This window comes from Bombina bombina, chromosome 2, assembly GCF_027579735.1.
Source record: "Bombina bombina isolate aBomBom1 chromosome 2, aBomBom1.pri, whole genome shotgun sequence".
Classification (NCBI taxonomy): Eukaryota; Metazoa; Chordata; class Amphibia; order Anura; family Bombinatoridae; genus Bombina; species Bombina bombina.
In genome coordinates this window covers 505,483,877-505,505,612 of record NC_069500.1, presented here as the reverse complement: position 1 = coordinate 505,505,612, position 21,736 = coordinate 505,483,877, and the positions used below count along the sequence as shown (strand labels likewise).

Here is a 21,736-nt window from a genome sequence, read left to right as displayed (position 1 = left end):
TCTTATCATAAATTCTCTTGGCATTCTTTTAGAATTCCTAGAATTTTACAGTTTCTTCAGGATGGTTTGGATAAAGGTTTGTCTGCAAGTACTTTGAAGGGACAAATCTATGCTCTTTCTGTTTTATTTCATAGAAAGATTGCTAAGCTTCCTGATATTCACTGTTTTGTTCAGGCTTTGGTTCGTATCAAGCCTGTTATTAAATCAATTTATCCTCCTTGGAGCTCCGTTTGAGCCTATGCATTCTCTGGATATTAAACTACTTTCTTGGAAAGTGTTGTTCCTTTTGGCTAGAAGAGTTTCTGAATTGTCTGCTCTCTCTTGTGAGTCTCCTTTTCTGATTTTTCATCAGGATAAAGGTGTTTTGCAGACTTCGTTTAAATTTCTTCCTAAGTTTGTGGATTCTAAGAACATTAGTAGGGAAATTGTTGTTCCTTCTTTGTGTCCTAATCCTAAGAATGCTCTTGAAAGATCTTTACATTCTTTAGATGTTGTAAGAGCTTTAAAATACTATATCAAAGCTACTTATTTGTTGTTTTTTCTGGTTTCAGGAAAGGCCAGAAAGCTTTTGCCATTTCTTTGGCGTCGTGGTTAAAGCTTTTGATTCACAAGGCTTATTTGGAGGTGGGACAGTCTCCGCCCTTAAAGAATTACAGCTCATTCTACTAGATCAGTCGGCACTTCTTGGGCTTTTAAGAATGAAGCTTTAGTTGATCAGATTTGCAAAGCAGCAACTTGGTCTTCTTTGCATACATTTACTAAATTATACCGTTTTGATGTTTTTGCTTCTGCAGAAGCAGTCTTTGGTAGAAAAGTTCTTCAGGCAGCTGTCTCAGTTTGATTCTTCTGCTTATGATTTAAGTTTCTTTAATGTAATTAGCAAGAGTCCATGAGCTAGTGACGTATGGATATACATTCCTACCAGGAGGGGCAAAGTTTCCCAAACCTCAAAATGCCTATAAATACACCCCTCACCACACCCACAAATCAGTTTTACAAACTTTGCCTCCTATGGAGGTGGTGAAGTAAGTTTGTGCTAGATTCTACGTTGATATGCGCTCCGCAGCAGGTTGGAGCCCGGTTTTCCTCTCAGCGTGCAGTGAATGTCAGAGGGATGTGAGGAGAGTATTGCCTGTCTGAATTCAATGATCTCCTTCTACGGGGTCTATTTCATAGGTTCTCTGTTATCGGTCGTAGAGATTCATCTCTTACCTCCCTTTTCAGATCGACGATATACTCTTATATATATACCATTACCTCTGCTGATTTTCGTTTCAGTACTGGTTTGGCTTTCTACAAACATGTAGATGAGTGTCCTGGGGTAAGTAAGTCTTATTTTCTGTGACACTCTAAGCTATGGTTGGGCACTTTTTTAATAAAGTTCTAAATATATGTATTCAAACATTTATTTGCCTTGACTCAGGATGTTCAACATTCCTTATTTTCAGACAGTCAGTTTCATATTTGGGATAATGCATTTGAATCAATCATTTTTCTTACCTTAAAAAATTTGACTTTTTTTCCCTGTGGGCTGTTAGGCTCGCGGGGGCTGAAAATGCTTCATTTTATTGCGTCATTCTTGGCGCGGATTTTTTTGGCGCAAAAAATCTTTTCTGTTTCCGGCGTCATACGTGTCGCCGGAAGTTGCGTCATTTTTTGATGTTCTTTTGCGCCAAAAATGTCGGCGTTCCGGATGTGGCGTCATTTTTGGCGCCAAAAGCATTTAGGCGCCAAATAATGTGGGCGTCTTATTTGGCGCTAAAAAAATATGGGCGTCGCTTTTGTCTCCACATTATTTAAGTCTCATTTTTCATTGCTTCTGGTTGCTAGAAGCTTGTTCCTTGGCATTTTTCCCATTCCTGAAACTGTCATTTAAGGAATTTGATCAATTTTGCTTTATATGTTGTTTTTTCTCTTACATATTGCAAGATGTCTCACGTTGCATCTGAGTTAGAAGATACTTCAGGAAAATCGCTGTCTGGTGCTGGAACTACCAAAGCTAAGTGTATCTGCTGTAAACTTTTGGTAGCTGTTCCTCCAGCTGTTGTTTGTATTAATTGTCATGACAAACTTGTTAATGCAGATAATATTTCCTTTAGTAAAGTACCATTACCTGTTGCAGTTCCATCAACATCTAATGTTCAGAGTGTTCCTGATAACATAAGAGATTTTGTTTCTGAATCCATCAAGAAGGCTATGTCTGTTATTCCTCCTTCTAGTAAACATAAAAAATCTTTTAAAACTTCTCTTTATACAGATGAATTTTTAAATGAACATCATCATTCTGATTCTAATGACTCTTCTGGTTCAGAGGATTCTGTCTCAGAGGTTGATGCTGATAAATCTTCATATTTATTTAAAATGGAATTTATTCGTTCTTTACTTAAAGAAGTACTAATTGCTTTAGAAATTGAGGATTCTGGTCCTCTTGATACTAAATCTAAACGTTTAGATAAGGTCTTTAAATCTCCTGTGGTTATTCCAGAAGTTTTTCCTGTTCCTGGTGCTATTTCTGAAGTAATTTCCAGAGAGTGGAATAATTTGGGTAATTCATTTACTCCTTCTAAACGTTTTAAGCAATTATATCCTGTGCCGTCTGACAGATTAGAATTTTGGGACAAAATCCCTAAAGTTGATGGGGCTATTTCTACCCTTGCTAAACGTACTACTATTCCTACGGCAGATGGTACTTCGTTTAAGGATCCTTTAGATAGGAAAATTGAATCCTTTCTAAGAAAAGCTTATCTGTGTTCAGGTAATCTTCTTAGACCTGCTATATCATTGGCTGATGTTGCTGCAGCTTCAACTTTTTGGTTGGAAACTTTAGCGCAACAAGTAACAGATCATGATTCTCATAATATTATTATTCTTCTTCAACATGCTAATAATTTTATCTGTGATGCCATTTTTGATATTATCAGAGTTGATGTCAGGTTTATGTCTCTAGCTATTTTAGCTAGAAGAGCTTTATGGCTTAAAACTTGGAATGCTGATATGTCTTCTAAATCAACTCTACTTTCCCTTTCTTTCCAGGGTAACAAATTATTTGGTTCTCAGTTGGATTCTTTTATCTCAACTGTTACTGGTGGGAAAGGAACTTTTTTACCACAGGATAAAAAATCTAAGGGTAAAAACAGGGCTAATAATCATTTTCGTTCCTTTCGTTTCAACAAAGAACAAAAGCCTGATCCTTCATCCTCAGGAGCAGTTTCAGTTTGGAAACCATCTCCAGTCTGGAATAAATCCAAGCCTTCTAGAAAAGCAAAGCCAGCTTCTAAGTCCACATGAAGGTGCGGCCCTCATTCCAGCTCAGCTGGTAGGGGGCAGGTTACGTTTTTTCAAAGAAATTTGGATCAATTCTGTTCACAATCTTTGGATTCAGAACATCGTTTCAGAAGGGTACAGAATTGGTTTCAAGATAAGACCTCCTGCAATGAGATTTTTTCTTTCCCATGTCCCAGTAAATCCAGTGAAAGCTCAAGCATTTCTGAAATGTGTTTCAGATCTAGAGTTGGCTGGAGTAATTATGCCAGTTCCAGTTCTGGAACAGGGGCTGGGGTTTTATTCGAATCTCTTCATTGTACCAAAGAAGGAGAATTCCTTCAGACCAGTTCTGGATCTAAAAATATTGAATCGTTATGTAAGGATACCAACATTCAAAATGGTAACTGTAAGGACTATCTTGCCTTTTGTTCAGCAAGGGCATTATATGTCCACAATAGATTTACAGGATGCATATCTGCATATTCCGATTCATCCAGATCACTATCAGTTCCTGAGATTCTCTTTCCTGGACAAGCATTACCAGTTTGTGGCTCTGCCGTTTGGCCTAGCTACAGCTCCAAGAATTTTTACAAAGGTTCTCGGTGCCCTTCTGTCTGTAATCAGAGAACAGGGTATTGTGGTATTTCCTTATTTGGACGATATCTTGGTACTTGCTCAGTCTTTACATTTAGCAGAATCTCATACGAATCGACTTGTGTTGTTTCTTCAAGATCATGGTTGGAGGATCAATTCACTAAAAAGTTCATTGATTCGTCAGACAAGGGTAACCTTTCTGGGTTTCCAGATAGATTCAGTGTCCATGACTCTGTCTTTGACAGACAAGAGACGTCTAAAATTGATTTCAGCTTGTCGAAACCTTCAGTCACAATCATTCCCTTCGGTAGCCTTATGCATGGAAATTCTAGGTCTTATGACTGCTGCATCGGACGCGATCCCCTTTGCTCGTTTTCACATGCGACCTCTTCAGCTCTGTATGCTGAATCAATGGTGCAGGGATTACACAAAGATATCTCAATTAATATCTTTAAAACCGATTGTACGACACTCTCTGACGTGGTGGACAGATCACCATCGTTTAATTCAGGGGGCTTCTTTTGTTCTTCCGACCTGGACTGTAATTTCAACAGATGCAAGTCTTACAGGTTGGGGAGCTGTGTGGGGATCTCTGACGGCACAAGGAGTTTGGGAATCTCAGGAGGTGAGATTACCGATCAATATTTTGGAACTCCGTGCTATTTTCAGAGCTCTTCAGTCTTGGCCTCTTCTGAAGAGAGAATCGTTCATTTGTTTTCAGACAGACAATGTCACAACTGTGGCATACATCAATCATCAAGGAGGGACTCGCAGTCCTCTGGCTATGAAAGAAGTATCTCGAATTCTGGTTTGGGCGGAATCCAGCTCCTGTCTAATCTCTGCGGTTCATATCCCAGGTATAGACAATTGGGAAGCGGATTATCTCAGTCGCCAAACGTTGCATCCGGGTGAATGGTCTCTTCACCCAGAGGTATTTCTTCAGATTGTTCAAATGTGGGAACTTCCAGAAATAGATCTGATGGCGTCTCATCTAAACAAGAAACTTCCCAGGTATCTGTCCAGATCCCGGGATCCTCAGGCGGAGGCAGTGGATGCATTATCACTTCCTTGGAAGTATCATCCTGCCTATATCTTTCCGCCTCTAGTTCTTCTTCCAAGAGTAATCTCCAAGATTCTGAAGGAATGCTCGTTTGTTCTGCTGGTAGCTCCGGCATGGCCTCACAGGTTTTGGTATGCGGATCTTGTCCGGATGGCCTCTTGCCAACCGTGGACTCTTCCGTTAAGACCAGACCTTCTGTCGCAAGGTCCTTTTTTTCCATCAGGATCTCAAATCCTTAAATTTAAAGGTATGGAGATTGAACGCTTGATTCTTGGTCAAAGAGGTTTCTCTGACTCTGTGATTAATACTATGTTACAGGCTCGTAAATCTGTATCTAGAGAGATATATTATAGAGTCTGGAAGACTTATATTTCTTGGTGTCTTTCTCATCATTTTTCTTGGCATTCTTTTAGAATACCGAGAATTTTACAGTTTCTTCAGGATGGTTTAGATAAAGGTTTGTCCGCAAGTTCCTTGAAAGGACAAATCTCTGCTCTTTCTGTTCTTTTTCACAGAAAGATTGCTAATCTTCCTGATATTCATTGTTTTGTACAAGCTTTGGTTCGTATAAAACCTGTCATTAAGTCAATTTCTCCTCCTTGGAGTTTGAATTTGGTTCTGGGGGCTCTTCAAGCTCCTCCTTTTGAACCCATGCATTCATTGGACATTAAATTACTTTCTTGGAAAGTTTTGTTCCTTTTGGCGATCTCTTCTGCCAGAAGAGTCTCTGAATTATCTGCTCTTTCTTGTGAGTCTCCTTTTCTGATTTTTCATCAGGATAAGGCGGTGTTGCAAACTTCTTTTCAATTTTTACCTAAGGTTGTGAATTCCAACAACATTAGTAGAGAAATTGTGGTTCCTTCATTATGTCCTAATCCTAAGAATTCTAAGGAGAAATAGTTGCATTCTTTAGATGTTGTTAGAGCTTTGAAATATTATGTTGAAGCTACTAAGTCTTTCCGAAAGACTTCTAGTCTATTTGTTATCTTTTCCGGTTCTAGAAAAGGCCAGAAAGCTTCTGCCATTTCTTTGGCATCTTGGTTGAAATCTTTAATTCATCATGCCTATGTCGAGTCGGGTAAAACTCCGCCTCAAAGGATTACAGCTCATTCTACTAGGTCAGTTTCTACTTCCTGGGCGTTTAGGAATGAAGCTTCGGTTGATCAGATGTGCAAAGCAGCAACTTGGTCCTCTTTGCATACTTTTACTAAATTCAACCATTTTGATGTGTTTTCTTCTTCTGAAGCAGTTTTTGGTAGAAAAGTACTTCAGGCAGCGGTTTCAGTTTGAATCTTCTGCTTATGTTTTCATTAAACTTTATTTTGGGTGTGGATTATTTTCAGCAGGAATTGGCTGTCTTTATTTTATCCCTCCCTCTCTAGTGACTCTTGCGTGAAAAGATCCACATCTTGGGTAGTCATTATCCCATACGTCACTAGCTCATGGACTCTTGCTAATTACATGAAAGAAAACATAATTTATGTAAGAATTTACCTGATAAATTCATTTCTTTCATATTAGCAAGAGTCCATGAGGCCCACCCTTTTTGTGGTGGTTATGATTTTTGTTGTATAAAGCACAATTATTCCAATTCCTTATTTTTTATGCTTTCGCACTTTTTTTCTTATCACCCCACTTCTTGGCTATTCGCTAAACTGATTTGTGGGTGTGGTGAGGGGTGTATTTATAGGCATTTTGAGGTTTGGGAAACTTTGCCCCTCCTGGTAGGAATGTATATCCATACGTCACTAGCTCATGGACTCTTGCTAATATGAAAGAAATGAATTTATCAGGTAAGTTCTTACATAAATTATGTTTTTTTTCTTATAAATTGTAAGAAAGACTTTTTTTGTGGTTTAATGTTTTCAGCGGAAATAGCTGTTTTTATTTTATCCCTCCCTTTCTAGTGACTCTTCTGTGGTCTCCCACATCTTGGGTATTTCTATCCCATACGTCACTAGCTCATGGACTCTTGCCAATTACATGAAAGAAAACATAATTTATGTAAGAACTTACCTGATAAATTAATTTATTTCATATTGGCAAGAGTTCATGAGGCCCACCCTTTTTTATGGTGGTTATGATTTTTTGTATAAAAGCACAATAATTTTTCCAGTTCCTCTTTTTGTATGCTATTTTACTCCTTATTTTATCATCCCACTACTTGGCTATTCGTTAAACTGAATTGTGGGTGTGGTTAGGGGTGAATTTATAGGCATTTTGAGGTTTGGAAAACTTTGCCTCTACTGGTAAGATTATATATCCCATATGTCACTAGCTCATGGACTTTTGCCAATATGAAAGAAATTAATTTATCAGGTAAGTTCTTACATAAATTATGTTTTTTAAACTTAGGTTTTTTATTTTGGGGGGTTGGTTGGGTGGGGGTTTTTACTGTTGGGGGGACTTTGTAATTTTTTGTAGGTAAAATAAATGTTTATCTTAGGGCAATGGTCTACAAAAGGCCCTTTTTATTGGTAGTTTATTGTTAGGTTAGGGGGTGTTTATATTTGGGGGGACTTTTTTATTTTTATAGGGCTATTAGATTAGGTGTAATTTTTATTTTTTTTGGATAATTTTGTTTATTATTTTTGTAATCTTAGTGTTTTTTTATTTTTCGTAATGTTAGTGTTTATTATTTTTCGTAATGTTAGGTTTATTATTTTTATTTGTAGTGTTAGGATTTTATAATATTGTAATGTTATTTTTTTTATTTTTCATTTATTTAAAATAGTAATGTTATTTTAATTTATAGTTTAAACTTAGTTTTTTTTATTTCACAGGTAAGTTTTTATATATTTAAAGATAGTTATATTGTAAGTTTAGGGGTTAATAGTTTATTTAGTGTGTTGCGATGTGGGGGGCCGGCGGTTTAGGGGTTAATAGGTAGTTTATGGGTGTTAGTGTACTTTGTAAATTTTAGTTATGAGTTTTGTGAAACATTTTTTGGTTTGCAAAATCGATAACTACTGGTCTCAGATTGCAGAATGGATCACAGCGGTATAAGCTATAATGCTAGCGTTATAGCCTGCCTGAACAATTAGTAATACGGCACTATGGAAACATTTTTGAGTGCGCAATGGATTGTTGCGTTACAGGTTAAAATGCTTGCGGTATAGCTATACCTCTGCAACTTGTAATACGGGAGACCTGCCATTCCATGCGCAATGGCCAATTTTTCAGCGGTATAGCCGTACCGCACCATAACGCAAAAGTTGTAATTTAGGCGATAGTTTTTACCTCTGTGATTAGCTTGTATATAAGCATCTTCTGACAGCCCCCTGATCACAATTTTTTATTTATTATTTATTGACTTGCATTTAGTACTGTTTTGTGCCTAATGTTATCTTTATTGCCCACATGAACTAAGTCTCCTGTTGTGAAACGCAAATATAAAAGCATGTGATAAGAGGGCTGTCTATAATAGATTAGAAATTTAGAGGTTTAAATCTTATAAAGTATATTAATATAACAATATTGGTTGTGCAAAGCTGGGGAATGGGTAGTAAAGGCATCATTTATCTTTTTAAACAATAACAATTTTAGTGTAGACTGTCCCTTTAAGTGCTTAATAAAATAACACCTCTAATTAGACATATATAGTATAATATAGTATATATATATATATATAGTATAATGAAACAACTATGAAATACAACTCATATGATAAATACCATACAGTAGAAGTCCTGTGATACACATCAAATGACTTTCATCACGTGATCTATTAATACATTATGACAAAAGTTAAATTCTGAGAATATCAAACTGATTAGTCACAGTCTATAAATATGTAAATTATTATTCTGTGTTAATATCACAAACTAAAGGGAAATAGCAAATTACATATTTATTTATTTAATTACTTTCTAACTATCTATTTATTCATTTACCCTTTTTTAAAGGTTTATATTGTCCCAGATGCAACAATATTCAAGGGTCAAGGTGTATTGGAAGAATCTACAGCAATGCTTAATAATATGCGTGTGTATGGCTCTGCATTCCTGATACTCATGTCTTTAATTGTGTTTGTGGGTGTACGATATGTGAACAAGCTGGCCTCACTGTTCCTGGCTTGTGTCATCATTTCCCTATTGGCCATCTACTCTGGAGTCTTGAAATCTGCCTTTGCTCCGCCGGACTTTCCGTAAGAACCTACAAGAAAGATATTGGGTTTATGATTAGAGTGTATAGTGTGCAGAGAGCCAGTAGTGATTAGTGCAGAACTATTTATGTACAAATTGTTACTAGAAGCTGTGTAAGAAATTAGTTATTCAGCCTGTACAGGGTAGAAAAGCCAGAGATTGCCCTCCACTAATATTGGCACCCTTGGTAAATATGAGATAAGAATGCTGTGAATTTCTCCAACATAGGTGTGTCCGGTCCACGGCGTCATCCTTACTTGTGGGATATTCTCTTCCCCAACAGGAAATGGCAAAGAGCCCAGCAAAGCTGGTCACATGATCCCTCCTAGGCTCCGCCTACCCCAGTCATTCTCTTTGCCGTTGTACAGGCAACATCTCCACGGAGATGGCTTAGAGTTTTTTAGTGTTTAACTGTAGTTTTTATTATTCAATCAAGAGTTTGTTATTTTAAAATAGTGCTGGTATGTACTATTTACTCTGAAACAGAAAAGAGATGAAGATTTCTGTTTGTAAGAGGAAAATGATTTTAGCAACCGTTACTAAAATCCATGGCTGTTCCACACAGGACTGTTGAGAGGAATTAACTTCAGTTGGGGGAACAGTGAGCAGTCTTTTGCTGCTTGAGGTATGACACATTCTAACAAGACGATGTAATGCTGGAAGCTGTCATTTTCCCTATGGGATCCGGTAAGCCATTTTTATTCACACAGTAAATAAGGGCTTCACAAGGGCTTATTAAGACTGTAGACATTTTCTGGGCTAAATCGATTCATATATTACACATATTTAGCCTTGAGGAATCATTTAATCTGGGTATTTTTGTAAAATAATATCGGCAGGCACTGTTTTAGACACCTTATTCTCTAGGGGCTTTCCCTAATCATAGGCAGAGCCTCATTTTCGCGCCGGTATTGCGCACTTGTTTTTGAGAAGCATGACATGCAGTCGCATGTGTGAGGAGCTCTGATACATAGAAAAGACTTTCTGAAGGCGTCATTTGGTATCGTATTCCCCTTGGGCTTGGTTGGGTCTCAGCAAAGCAGATACCAGGGACTGTAAAGGGGTTAAAGTTAAAAACGGCTCCGGTTCCGTTATTTTAAGGGTTAAAGCTTCCAAATTTGGTGTGCAATACTTTTAAGGCTTTAAGACACTGTGGTGAAATTTTGGTGAATTTTGAACAATTCCTTCATACTTTTTCGCAATTGCAGTAATAAAGTGTGTTCAGTTTAAAATTTAAAGTGACAGTAACGGTTTTATTTTAATACGTTTTTTGTACTTTGTTATCAAGTTTATGCCTGTTTAACATGTCTGAACTACCAGATAGACTGTGTTCTGAATGTGGGGAAGCCAAGGTCCCTTCTCATTTAAATAAATGTGATTTATGTGACACTGAAAATGATGCCCAAGATGATTCCTCAAGTGAGGGGAGTAAGCATGGTACTGCATCATTCCCTCCTTCGTCTACACGAGTCTTGCCCACTCAGGAGGCCCCTAGTACATCTAGCGCGCCAATACTCCTTACTATGCAACAATTAACGGCTGTAATGGATAATTCTATCAAAAACATTTTAGCCAAAATGCCCACTTATCAGCGTAAGCGCGACTGCTCTGTTTTAGATACTGAAGAGCATGAGGACGCTGATGATAATGGTTCTGAAATGCCCCTACACCAGTCTGAGGGGGCCAGGGAGGTTTTGTCTGAGGGAGAAATTTCAGATTCAGGGAAAATTTCTCAACAAGCTGAACCCGATGTGATTACATTTAAATTTAAGTTGGAACATCTCCGCGCTCTGCTTAAGGAGGTATTATCCACTCTGGATGATTGTGAGAATTTGATCATCCCAGAGAAACTATGTAAAATGGACAAGTTCCTAGAGGTCCCGGGGCTCCCAGAAGCTTTTCCTATACCCAAGCGGGTGGCGGACATTGTAAATAAAGAATGGGAAAGGCCCGGTATACCTTTCGTCCCTCCCCCCATATTTAAAAAATTGTTTCCTATGGTCGACCCCAGAAAGGACTTATGGCAGACAGTCCCCAAGGTCGAGGGAGCGGTTTCTACTTTAAACAAACGCACCACTATACCCATAGAAGATAGTTGTGCTTTCAAAGATCCTATGGATAAAAAATTAGAAGGTTTGCTTAAAAAGATGTTTGTTCAGCAAGGTTACCTTCTACAACCAATTTCATGCATTGTCCCTGTCACTACAGCCGCGTGTTTCTGGTTCGATGAGCTAGTAAAGGCGATCGATAGTGATTCTCCTCCTTATGAGGAGATTATGGACAGAATCCGTGCTCTCAAATTGGCTAATTCTTTCACCCTAGACGCCACTTTGCAATTGGCTAGGTTAGCGGCGAAGAATTCTGGGTTTGCTATTGTGGCGCGCAGAGCGCTTTGGTTGAAATCTTGGTCAGCTGATGCGTCTTCCAAAAACAAACTCCTTAACATTCCTTTCAAGGGGAAAACGCTGTTTGGCCCTGACTTGGAAGAGATTATCTCTGATATCACTGGGGGTAAGGGCCACGCCCTTCCTCAGGATAGGTCTTTCAAGGCCAAAAATAAACCTAATTTTCGTCCCTTTCGTAGAAACGGACCAGCCCCAAGTGCTACGTCCTCTAAGCAAGAGGGTAATACTTCTCAAGCCAAGCCAGCCTGGAGACCAATGCAAGGCTGGAACAAGGGAAAGCAGGCCAAGAAACCTGCCACTGCTACCAAGACAGCATGAAATGTTGGCCCCCGATCCGGGACCGGATCTGGTGGGGGGCAGACTCTCTCTCTTCGCTCAGGCTTGGGCAAGAGATGTTCTGGATCCTTGGGCACTAGAAATAGTCTCCCAAGGTTATCTTCTGGAATTCAAGGGGCTTCCCCCAAGGGGGAGGTTCCACAGGTCTCAATTGTCTTCAGACCACATAAAAAGACAGGCATTCTTACATTGTGTAGAAGACCTGTTAAAAATGGGAGTGATTCATCCTGTTCCATTAGGAGAACAAGGAATGGGGTTCTACTCCAATCTGTTCATAGTTCCCAAAAAAGAGGGAACGTTCAGACCAATCTTAGATCTCAAGATCTTAAACAAGTTTCTCAAGGTTCCATCGTTCAAAATGGAAACCATTCGAACAATTCTTCCTTCCATCCAGGAAGGTCAATTCATGACCACGGTGGATTTAAAGGATGCGTATCTACATATTCCTATCCACAAGGAACATCATCGGTTCCTAAGGTTCGCATTCCTGGACAAGCATTACCAGTTCGTGGCGCTTCCTTTCGGATTAGCCACTGCTCCAAGGATTTTCACAAAGGTACTAGGGTCCCTTCTAGCGGTGCTAAGACCAAGGGGCATTGCAGTAGTACCTTACTTGGACGACATTCTGATTCAAGCGTCGTCCCTTCCTCAAGCAAAGGCTCACACGGACATAGTCCTGGCCTTTCTCAGATCTCACGGATGGAAAGTGAACGTGGAAAAGAGTTCTCTATCTCCGTCGACAAGGGTCCCCTTCTTGGGAACAATAATAGACTCCTTAGAAATGAGGATTTTTCTGACAGAGGCCAGAAAAACAAAACTTCTAAACTCTTGTCAAACACTTCATTCCGTTCCTCTTCCTTCCATAGCGCAGTGCATGGAAGTAATAGGTTTGATGGTAGCGGCAATGGACATAGTTCCTTTTGCGCGCATTCATCTAAGACCATTACAACTGTGCATGCTCAGTCAGTGGAATGGGGACTATACAGACTTGTCTCCGAAGATACAAGTAAATCAGAGGACCAGAGACTCACTCCGTTGGTGGCTGTCCCTGGACAACCTGTCACAAGGGATGACCTTCCGCAGACCAGAGTGGGTCATTGTCATGACCGACGCCAGTCTGATGGGCTGGGGAGCGGTCTGGGGATCCCTGAAAGCTCAGGGTCTTTGGTCTCGGGAAGAATCTCTTCTACCGATAAATATTCTGGAACTGAGAGCGATATTCAATGCTCTCAAGGCTTGGCCTCAGCTAGCAAAGGCCAAGTTCATACGGTTTCAATCAGACAACATGACGACTGTTGCGTACATCAACCATCAGGGGGGAACAAGGAGTTCCCTGGCGATGGAAGAAGTGACCAAAATCATTCAATGGGCGGAGACTCACTCCTGCCACCTGTCTGCAATCCACATCCCAGGAGTGGAAAATTGGGAAGCGGATTTTCTGAGTCGTCAGACATTACATCCGGGGGAGTGGGAACTCCATCCGGAAATCTTTGCCCAAATTACTCAACTGTGGGGCATTCCAGACATGGATCTGATGGCCTCTCGTCAGAACTTCAAGGTTCCTTGCTACGGGTCCAGATCCAGGGATCCCAAGGCGACTCTAGTAGATGCACTAGTAGCACCTTGGACCTTCAAACTAGCTTATGTATTCCCGCCGTTTCCTCTCATCCCCAGGCTGGTAGCCAGGATCCATCAGGAGAGGGCGTCGGTGATCTTGATAGCTCCTGCGTGGCCACGCAGGACTTGGTATGCAGATCTGGTGAATATGTCATCGGCTCCACCATGGAAGCTACCTTTGAGACGAGACCTTCTTGTTCAAGGTCCGTTCGAACATCCGAATCTGGTCTCACTCCAGCTGACTGCTTGGAGATTGAACGCTTGATCTTATCAAAACGAGGGTTCTCAGATTCTGTTATTGATACTCTTGTCCAGGCCAGAAAGCCTGTAACTAGAAAAATTTACCACAAAATATGGAAAAAATATATCTGTTGGTGTGAATCTAAAGGATTCCCTTGGGACAAGGTAAAGATTCCTAAGATTCTATCCTTTCTTCAAGAAGGATTGGAGAAAGGATTATCTGCAAGTTCCTTGAAGGGACAGATTTCTGCCTTGTCTGTGTTACTACACAAAAAGCTGGCAGCTGTGCCAGATGTTCAAGCCTTTGTTCAGGCTCTGGTTAGAATCAAGCCTGTTTACAAACCTTTGACTCCTCCTTGGAGTCTCAACTTAGTTCTTTCAGTTCTTCAGGGGGTTCCGTTTGAACCCTTACATTCCGTTGATATTAAGTTATTATCTTGGAAAGTTTTGTTTTTGGTTGCAATTTCTTCTGCCAGAAGAGTTTCAGAATTATCTGCTCTGCAGTGTTCTCCTCCTTATCTGGTGTTCCATGCAGATAAGGTGGTTTTACGTACTAAACCTGGTTTTCTTCCAAAAGTTGTTTCTAACAAAAACATTAACCAGGAGATAGTCGTGCCTTCTTTGTGTCCGAAACCAGTTTCGAAGAAGGAACGTTTGTTGCACAATTTGGATGTTGTGCGCGCTCTAAAATTCTATTTAGATGCTACAAAGGATTTTAGACAAACATCTTCCTTGTTTGTTGTTTATTCTGGTAAAAGGAGAGGTCAAAAAGCAACTTCTACCTCTCTCTCTTTTTGGATTAAAAGCATCATCAGATTGGCTTACGAGACTGCCGGACGGCAGCCTCCTGAAAGAATCACAGCTCATTCCACTAGGGCTGTGGCTTCCACATGGGCCTTCAAGAACGAGGCTTCTGTTGATCAGATATGTAGGGCAGCGACTTGGTCTTCACTGCACACTTTTACCAAATTTTACAAGTTTGATACTTTTGCTTCTTCTGAGGCTGTTTTTGGGAGAAAGGTTTTGCAAGCCGTGGTGCCTTCCATTTAGGTGACCTGATTTGCTCCCTCCCTTCATCCGTGTCCTAAAGCTTTGGTATTGGTTCCCACAAGTAAGGATGACGCCGTGGACCGGACACACCTATGTTGGAGAAAACAGAATTTATGTTTACCTGATAAATTACTTTCTCCAACGGTGTGTCCGGTCCACGGCCCGCCCTGGTTTTTTAATCAGGTCTGATAATTTATTTTCTTTAACTACAGTCACCACGGTATCATATGGTTTCTCCTATGCAAATATTCCTCCTTAACGTCGGTCGAATGACTGGGGTAGGCGGAGCCTAGGAGGGATCATGTGACCAGCTTTGCTGGGCTCTTTGCCATTTCCTGTTGGGGAAGAGAATATCCCACAAGTAAGGATGACGCCGTGGACCGGACACACCGTTGGAGAAAGTAATTTATCAGGTAAACATAAATTCTGTTTTTTTATTTATTGTTTAACCTTTTGATCTTTTGTTAAAAAAATACAAAAAAAATACTCTGCTCTCATGGATATCAAACAATTGCAAACACAACACAGGTTTATCTAAAAAATAAGTAAATAAATAAATATAAATATATGTGTGGCACAATTATTGGCACCCCTATGAATTCATATTTGAAGTATATTCCCATTGATAATTTACATTTTTAGTACACCTGTGTGACTAGGAACAGGAAATTGTTCAACCATGACTTCCTGTTTTACAGGGGTATAAATATGAGGTAACACATAGGCCAAATTCCTTTAGTCATTTATCACTATGGGTAAGACCAAGGAAAATAGCTTTGATGTGCGGCAAAAGGTTGAGCTTCACAAAATGGAAAGTGGCTACTGTATATGAAAATAGCAAAAGCGTTGAAAATGCCCATTTCCACCATCGGGCAATAATAAAGAGGTTCCAGCCAACTGGAAATGTTATGAATCAACCTGGAAGAGGATGTGTGTCTATATTGTCTCAACGCACTGAAGAGAATGGTTCGAGTGGCTAAAATATCTCCAAAGATCACAGCTGAAAAATTCCATTAGTTAGTTGTGTCTTGGGTCATAACGTCTCCAAAACGGCAATCCAATGTCATCTATATCACCAAAAGTTGTTTGGAAGGGTTTCAAGAAAAAGCCTTTACTCTTATCCAAAAACAAGCTCAAGCGTCTTCTGTTTGCCAGACACTACTGGAACTTCAAATGGGATAAGTTTTTATGGTCCGATGAAACCAAACTAGAGCTTTTTGGCAGTAAACACCAGAGGGGGGTTTGGCGCACACAGAGAGGTAGCCATGTGGAAAAGTACCTCATGCCCATGGTTAAATATGGTAATGGCTCTATTTCTGCCAGAGGACCCGTATATTTTGTTAGGATACATGGCATCATGGACTCTATCAAATATCAACAGATATTAAATGAACACCTGACTGCCTCTGCTAGAAAGCTTAAAATTTGCCATGGTCTTCCAGCAGGACAATGATCCAAAACATACATCTTAATCAACACAAAAATGGTTTACTGACCACTTAATCAACCTGCCCTGCCATGGCCATCCCAGTCCCCTGACTTGAACCCCATATAAAACCTGTGGAGTGAACTGAAGAGGAGAGTCCACCAGCATCAACCTCAAAATTTTAAGGATCTGGAGAGATTCTGTATGTTGTAATGGTCTCAGATCCCTTGCCATGTATTCGCCAACCACATTAGGCATTATAGGAGAAGACTCACACCTGTTATCTTGGCAAAGGGAGGTAGCACAAAGTATTGACTTAAAGGGTGCCAATAATTGTGCCAAACATATATTTTTTGGATAAACCTGTGTTGTGTTTGCAATTGTTTGATATCCATGAGAGCAGTGTATTTTAGTGTATTTTTTTAACAAAAGATCCAAAGATTAAACAATAAAGACAATTTTTCACAGCCTTCTTTGCTCATATTTACCAAGGGCGCCAATATTAGTAGAGGGCACTGTATATGTGCTAAAGGCCTATAGTTATAAATGCAAATATTTGTGCAGAGTAATTAGGGGGTTAAAGAACATTTGCAGGGTGTAGTGCTTGATGGTATAATGTGACTACAATCTTTCCTCTCTGTAGGGTTTGCTTGCTTGGAAACCGTACCCTCAATGGGCTACATTTTACCACCTGTGCCAAGATATTGGAGGGCAATGTGACTTTGCCATCTGATCTTTGGGATCTATTTTGCCACCCCAAGGGACATCTAAATGCAAGCTGTGACGAGTACTTTGCCCATAATAATGTTACAGTTATCCAGGGAATCCCAGGCTTGAGCAGCGGCATTATCACAGGTATGAAAGATATGTTTTCCATCATTTAGTCTTTTCCCTATGACACTGCAATATTAATAAATGGTTTAGGAAATATTTAATAATGGCTTTTCATTCAATCTATTTCTTGATGTTGGTTCAAAGAAACTAAAGGACTTTCAGTAGATGTGCTATTTACAATTAACTGTAAGCAGATATTCCCAGTACTATGTATTAAAAGACATAGGGTTAGATTACAAGTAGAGCACAAAAATATAAGTGCTATTGAGAGCTAACACAGCATAAGTTAAATCAGTAGCGGTCCTATTCTTGCACTCGTATTACAAGTTAATAATAAAGGGCTAGATTAAAATGGAGCGCTTAATTATTGTGCTTCCGCAAATGGGCAAATTTGCCCGTTTGCGGGAGCGCAATAATTAACCAGCCATTACAAGTGACTGGTTATTGCTACCGCAACCTCGCGGTAGCAACTAGCTCTCCAAAAATTAACCAGAAATTAGGTTAAAATCTGGTTAATTTTCTAAAAGTGCCCCAAATGCCCTCAAAATAGAGGGCATTGTAGTTTTTGTATTTAAAAACAAAACATTAAGCATTTTTTAATTAAAAAAACTGCACTAGGCAGTTTTGGGGCTTTAAAGTTGGTGGGAGTGGGGTGTTAGAAAAAAGACGGCACTAAAAACGAAATTTATGCTTACCTGATAAATGTATTTATTTATTGACACGGTGAGTCCACGAATCATCTAATTACTATTGGGAATATCACTCCTGCCCAGCAGGAGGCGGCAAAGAGGACCACAGCAAAGCTGTCAAATATCAGCTCCCTTCCCTCCAACCCCAGTCATTGGACCGAAGTAAAGGAGAGAAAGGAAGCAACAAGGTGCAGAGTTGTCTGAGGTTTATAACATAAAAAAACCCTGTCTTTAAGAAAACAGGGTGGGCTGTGGGCTCACTGTGTCAAGAAATAAATAAATTTATCAGGTAAGCATAAATTTTGTTTTTTTTCTAATGACACGGTGAGTCCACAGATCATCTAATTACTATTGGGAATCAATACCCAAGCTAGAGGACACAGATGATAAGGGAGGGACAAGACAGGGGACCTAAACAGAAGGCACTACTGCTTGAAGAACCTTTCTCCCAAAAGAAGCCTCAGCCGAGGCAAAAGTATTAAATTTAAAGAATTTTTAGAAAGTGTGAAGAGAGGAACAAGTTGCAGCCTTGCAAATCTATTCCACAGAAGCTTCATTTTTGAATGCCCAGGAAGAGAAAACAGCTCTCGTAGAATGAGCCGTAACTCTCTCAGGAGGCTGCTATCCAACAGTTTCATAAGCCAAGTGAATAATACTCTTCAGCCACAAAGAAAGAGAAGTAGCCGTAGCTTTCTGTCCCTTACGTTTCCCAGAGAAAACCACAAACAGAGCAGAAGACTGACGAAAATCCTTAGTCGCCTGTAAATAGAATTTCAATGCACGCACCACGTCTAGGTTGTGCAACAGACGTTCCTTATGAGAAGATGGGTTAGGACATAAAGAAAGAACAACAATCTCCTGATTAATGTTCCGATCTGAAACCACTTTAGGGAGAAACTCTAACTTAGTACGCAAAACTACCTTATCCGAATAAAAAATAAGGTAAGGAGACTCATACTGTAATGCCGAGAGCTCTTAAACTCTACAAGCAGATGAAATAGCAACAAGAAACAAAATCTTCCAAGATAACAGTTTAATATCTAAGGAATGCATAGGCTCAAACGGAGCCTGCTGAAGAACCTTAAGGAAAAGGTTAAGACTCCAGGGAGGAGTAACCGGTTTAAACACAGGCCTGATTCTGACTAAGGCCTGACAGAATGATTGCACGTCTGGTACATCCGCCAGACGTTTATGTAACAAAATAGACAAGGCAGATATTTGACCCTTTAAGGAACTTGCCGATAAACCCTTCTCCAAACCTTCTTGGAGAAAGCCAAAATTCTAGGAATCCGAACTCTACTCCAAGCGTAGCTTCTGGATTCACACCAATACAGATATTTACGCCATATCTTATATTAAATCTTCCTGGTAACAGGCTTACGAGCCTGAATCATGGTCTCAATGACCGACTCAGAAAACCCACGCTTAGGAAAAATTAAGTGTTCAATCTCCAAGCAGTCAGCTTCAGAGAAACTAGATTTGGGTGAAGGAAGGGCCCTTGAAGTAGAAGGTCCTTCCTTAGTGGAAGTCTCCAAGGAGGGAGAGATTACATCTCCACTAGATCCGCATACCAGATCCTGCAAGGCCACGCCGGTGCAATGAGGATCACCGACGCACTCTCCTGTTTGATTCGAGCAATGAACCGAGAAAGGAGAGCGAACGGAGGAAATAGGTATGCGACACTGAAATTCCAAGGGACTGCCAGAGCATCTATCAGTACAGCCTGAGGATCCCTTGACCTTGACCCGTACCTCGGGAGCTTGGCATTCTGCCGAGATGCCATGAGATCCAGTTCCGGCTGTCCCCATTTGAGAATCCAGCTGGAAAACACTTCCGGATGGAGTTACTACTCCCCCGGGTGAAAGGTCTGTCTGCTCAGAAAATCCGCTTCCCAGTTGTCCGCTCCTGGAATGTGGATCACTGACAGACAGCAGTTGTGGGTCTCCGCCCACTGAATTATCTTGGCTACATCTGTCATGGCCAAGGAACTCAGAGTTCCTCCCTGATGGTTTATGTAAGCCACTGAAGTTATGTTGTCCGACTGGAACCTGATAAACCGGGCCGAGGCTAACTGAGGCCAGGCCAGAAGAGCATTGAAGATTGCTCTCAGCTCCAGAATGTTTATGGGTTGAACAGACTCCTTCCGAGTCCATGTCCCCTGAGCCTTTAGAGAGCCCCAGACTGCTCCCCATCCCAGTAGGCTTGGGTCCATTGTCACAATAACCCAGGTAGGTCTGCGGAAGCAGGTTCCCTGGGAGAGATGATCCTGAGACAACCACCAAAGAAGAGAATCCCTTGTCTCCTGATCCAGATGTAATTGTGGAGACAGATCCGCATAATCTCCATTCCACTGCTCGACCATGCATAACTGCAGAGGTCTGAGGTGGAAACGGACAAACGGAATGATGTCCATGGCAGCTACCATCAGACCAATTATCTCCATACATTGAGCCACTGATGGTCGAGGAGAGGACTGAAGCACCAGACAAGAATCGAAAATCTTTGATTTCCTGACTTCCGTCAGAAATTTTTTCATTGATAGGGTATCTATTATAGTTCCCAAGAACACTACCCTTGTAGCTGGAATTAAGGAACTCTTTTCCAAAAGAACTCTCATCCGTGAGATCGCAGGAAGGATAACAACATCTCCGTGTGAGATTTTACTTGTTGAAAGGATGGCGCCTGAACCAGAATGTCGTCCAGATAAGGTGCCACTGCAATGCCCCGCAACCGGAGCACCGCCAACAGGGATCCCAGAACCTTTGAAAAAATTCTGGGAGCCGTGGCAAGGCCGAATGGAAGAGCCACAAACTGGAAGTGTTTGACTAGAAATGCGAACCTCAGAAACTTGTGATAATCCCTGTGGATGGGAAAATGCAGGTACACGCCCTTTAAATCTACCGTTGTCATAAATTGACCCTCTTGAACCAAGGGAAGAATGGAACGAATAGTTTCCATCTTGAAGGACGGTACTCTGAGGAATTTGTTTAGACTTTTGAGATCTAAAATTGGTCTGAAAGTTCCCTCTTTTTTGAGAACCATGAACAGATTGGAGTAAAATCCCAGACCCTGTTCTTGCATTGGAACAGGAACTATTACTACCAGGTTGGAAAGGTCCCGAACACAGTGTAAGAACGCCTCTCGTTTTATCTGGTCTACAGATAATCTTGAGAGCAGAAACCTGCCCCTGGGAGGAAAGGTCTTGAACTCTAGTTTGTATCCCTGGGACACGATGTCCACCGCCCAGGGATCTTGAACATCCTGAACCCAAGCCTGAGTGAAGAAAGAAATTCTGCCCCCCACAAGATCCGGTCCCGGATCGGGGGCAGTCCCTTCATGCTGACTTTGAATCAATTGCGGGATTCTTAGATTGCTTTGCCCTGTTCCAAGACTGGTTGGGCCTCCAGGAAGGCTTGGACTGTTCCTGCTTGGCAGAAGGAGAGGAAGGCTTACCCTTGAAGTTTCGAAAGGACTGAAAATTACGTCCTTTCTGCTTATTCCTCTTATCCTGAGGGAGGAAATGACCCTTTCCTTGCCTTACTGACAACAAAGTGAATATTCTATTAGATAATCCGGACCCAACTTCTCTATATTGTAAATTACAGTCCGGTTACCGTAACACTGCTCTCAACTGAGACAAAGCTATCTCCGCTCCGGAACACAGGAAGTGTAGGAGGAAAAGACGCACAACAGGAATGGCCGCCTCAGCTAACCCCGCCCTTCGTAGGCATTACAAAATTAACCTCCCAGTCGGCTAAATGTATTCTAAAGCCGCTGGGTGTAAAATAACAAATAATACACCACCTATCGAGCCATAAGTCTCTTCGTCCCCAGTGCCTGCTATTACTGCCAATAATAAAATGATCCCCTTAGCAATAGGAGAATGTCTCTTGTCCCATAAACAGATTTTAAAGTGCCATCTTTTTTTCTGCATATGTGTCCCAGAAAAAATAAAGTCAGCACTTATCTTTAGACTTCTGCCAGGCAGCAAGGCAGCTCACTAGGTTTGAGAGGCCAGTTCCCTCACATGGACCTGTGGAAGAAACAGAGACTGAGTAATCTTACTCAGGCTTGCA

General features: G+C 40.7%; 1 protein-coding gene across 3 annotated transcripts in view; it reads left to right on the top strand.

The window, feature by feature from the left end:
* The window catches only part of SLC12A6 (solute carrier family 12 member 6), a 163,594-nt gene that overhangs the window by 50,593 nt on the left and 91,265 nt on the right, over positions 1-21,736 (top strand). For all 3 annotated transcript variants that reach the window (XM_053702245.1, XM_053702244.1, XM_053702246.1), the window contains 2 exons: positions 8,824-9,065; positions 16,781-16,992. In XM_053702245.1, coding sequence (XP_053558220.1) covers positions 8,824-9,065; positions 16,781-16,992 — 454 coding nt within the window. The remainder of the gene's footprint in view (positions 1-8,823; positions 9,066-16,780; positions 16,993-21,736) is intronic.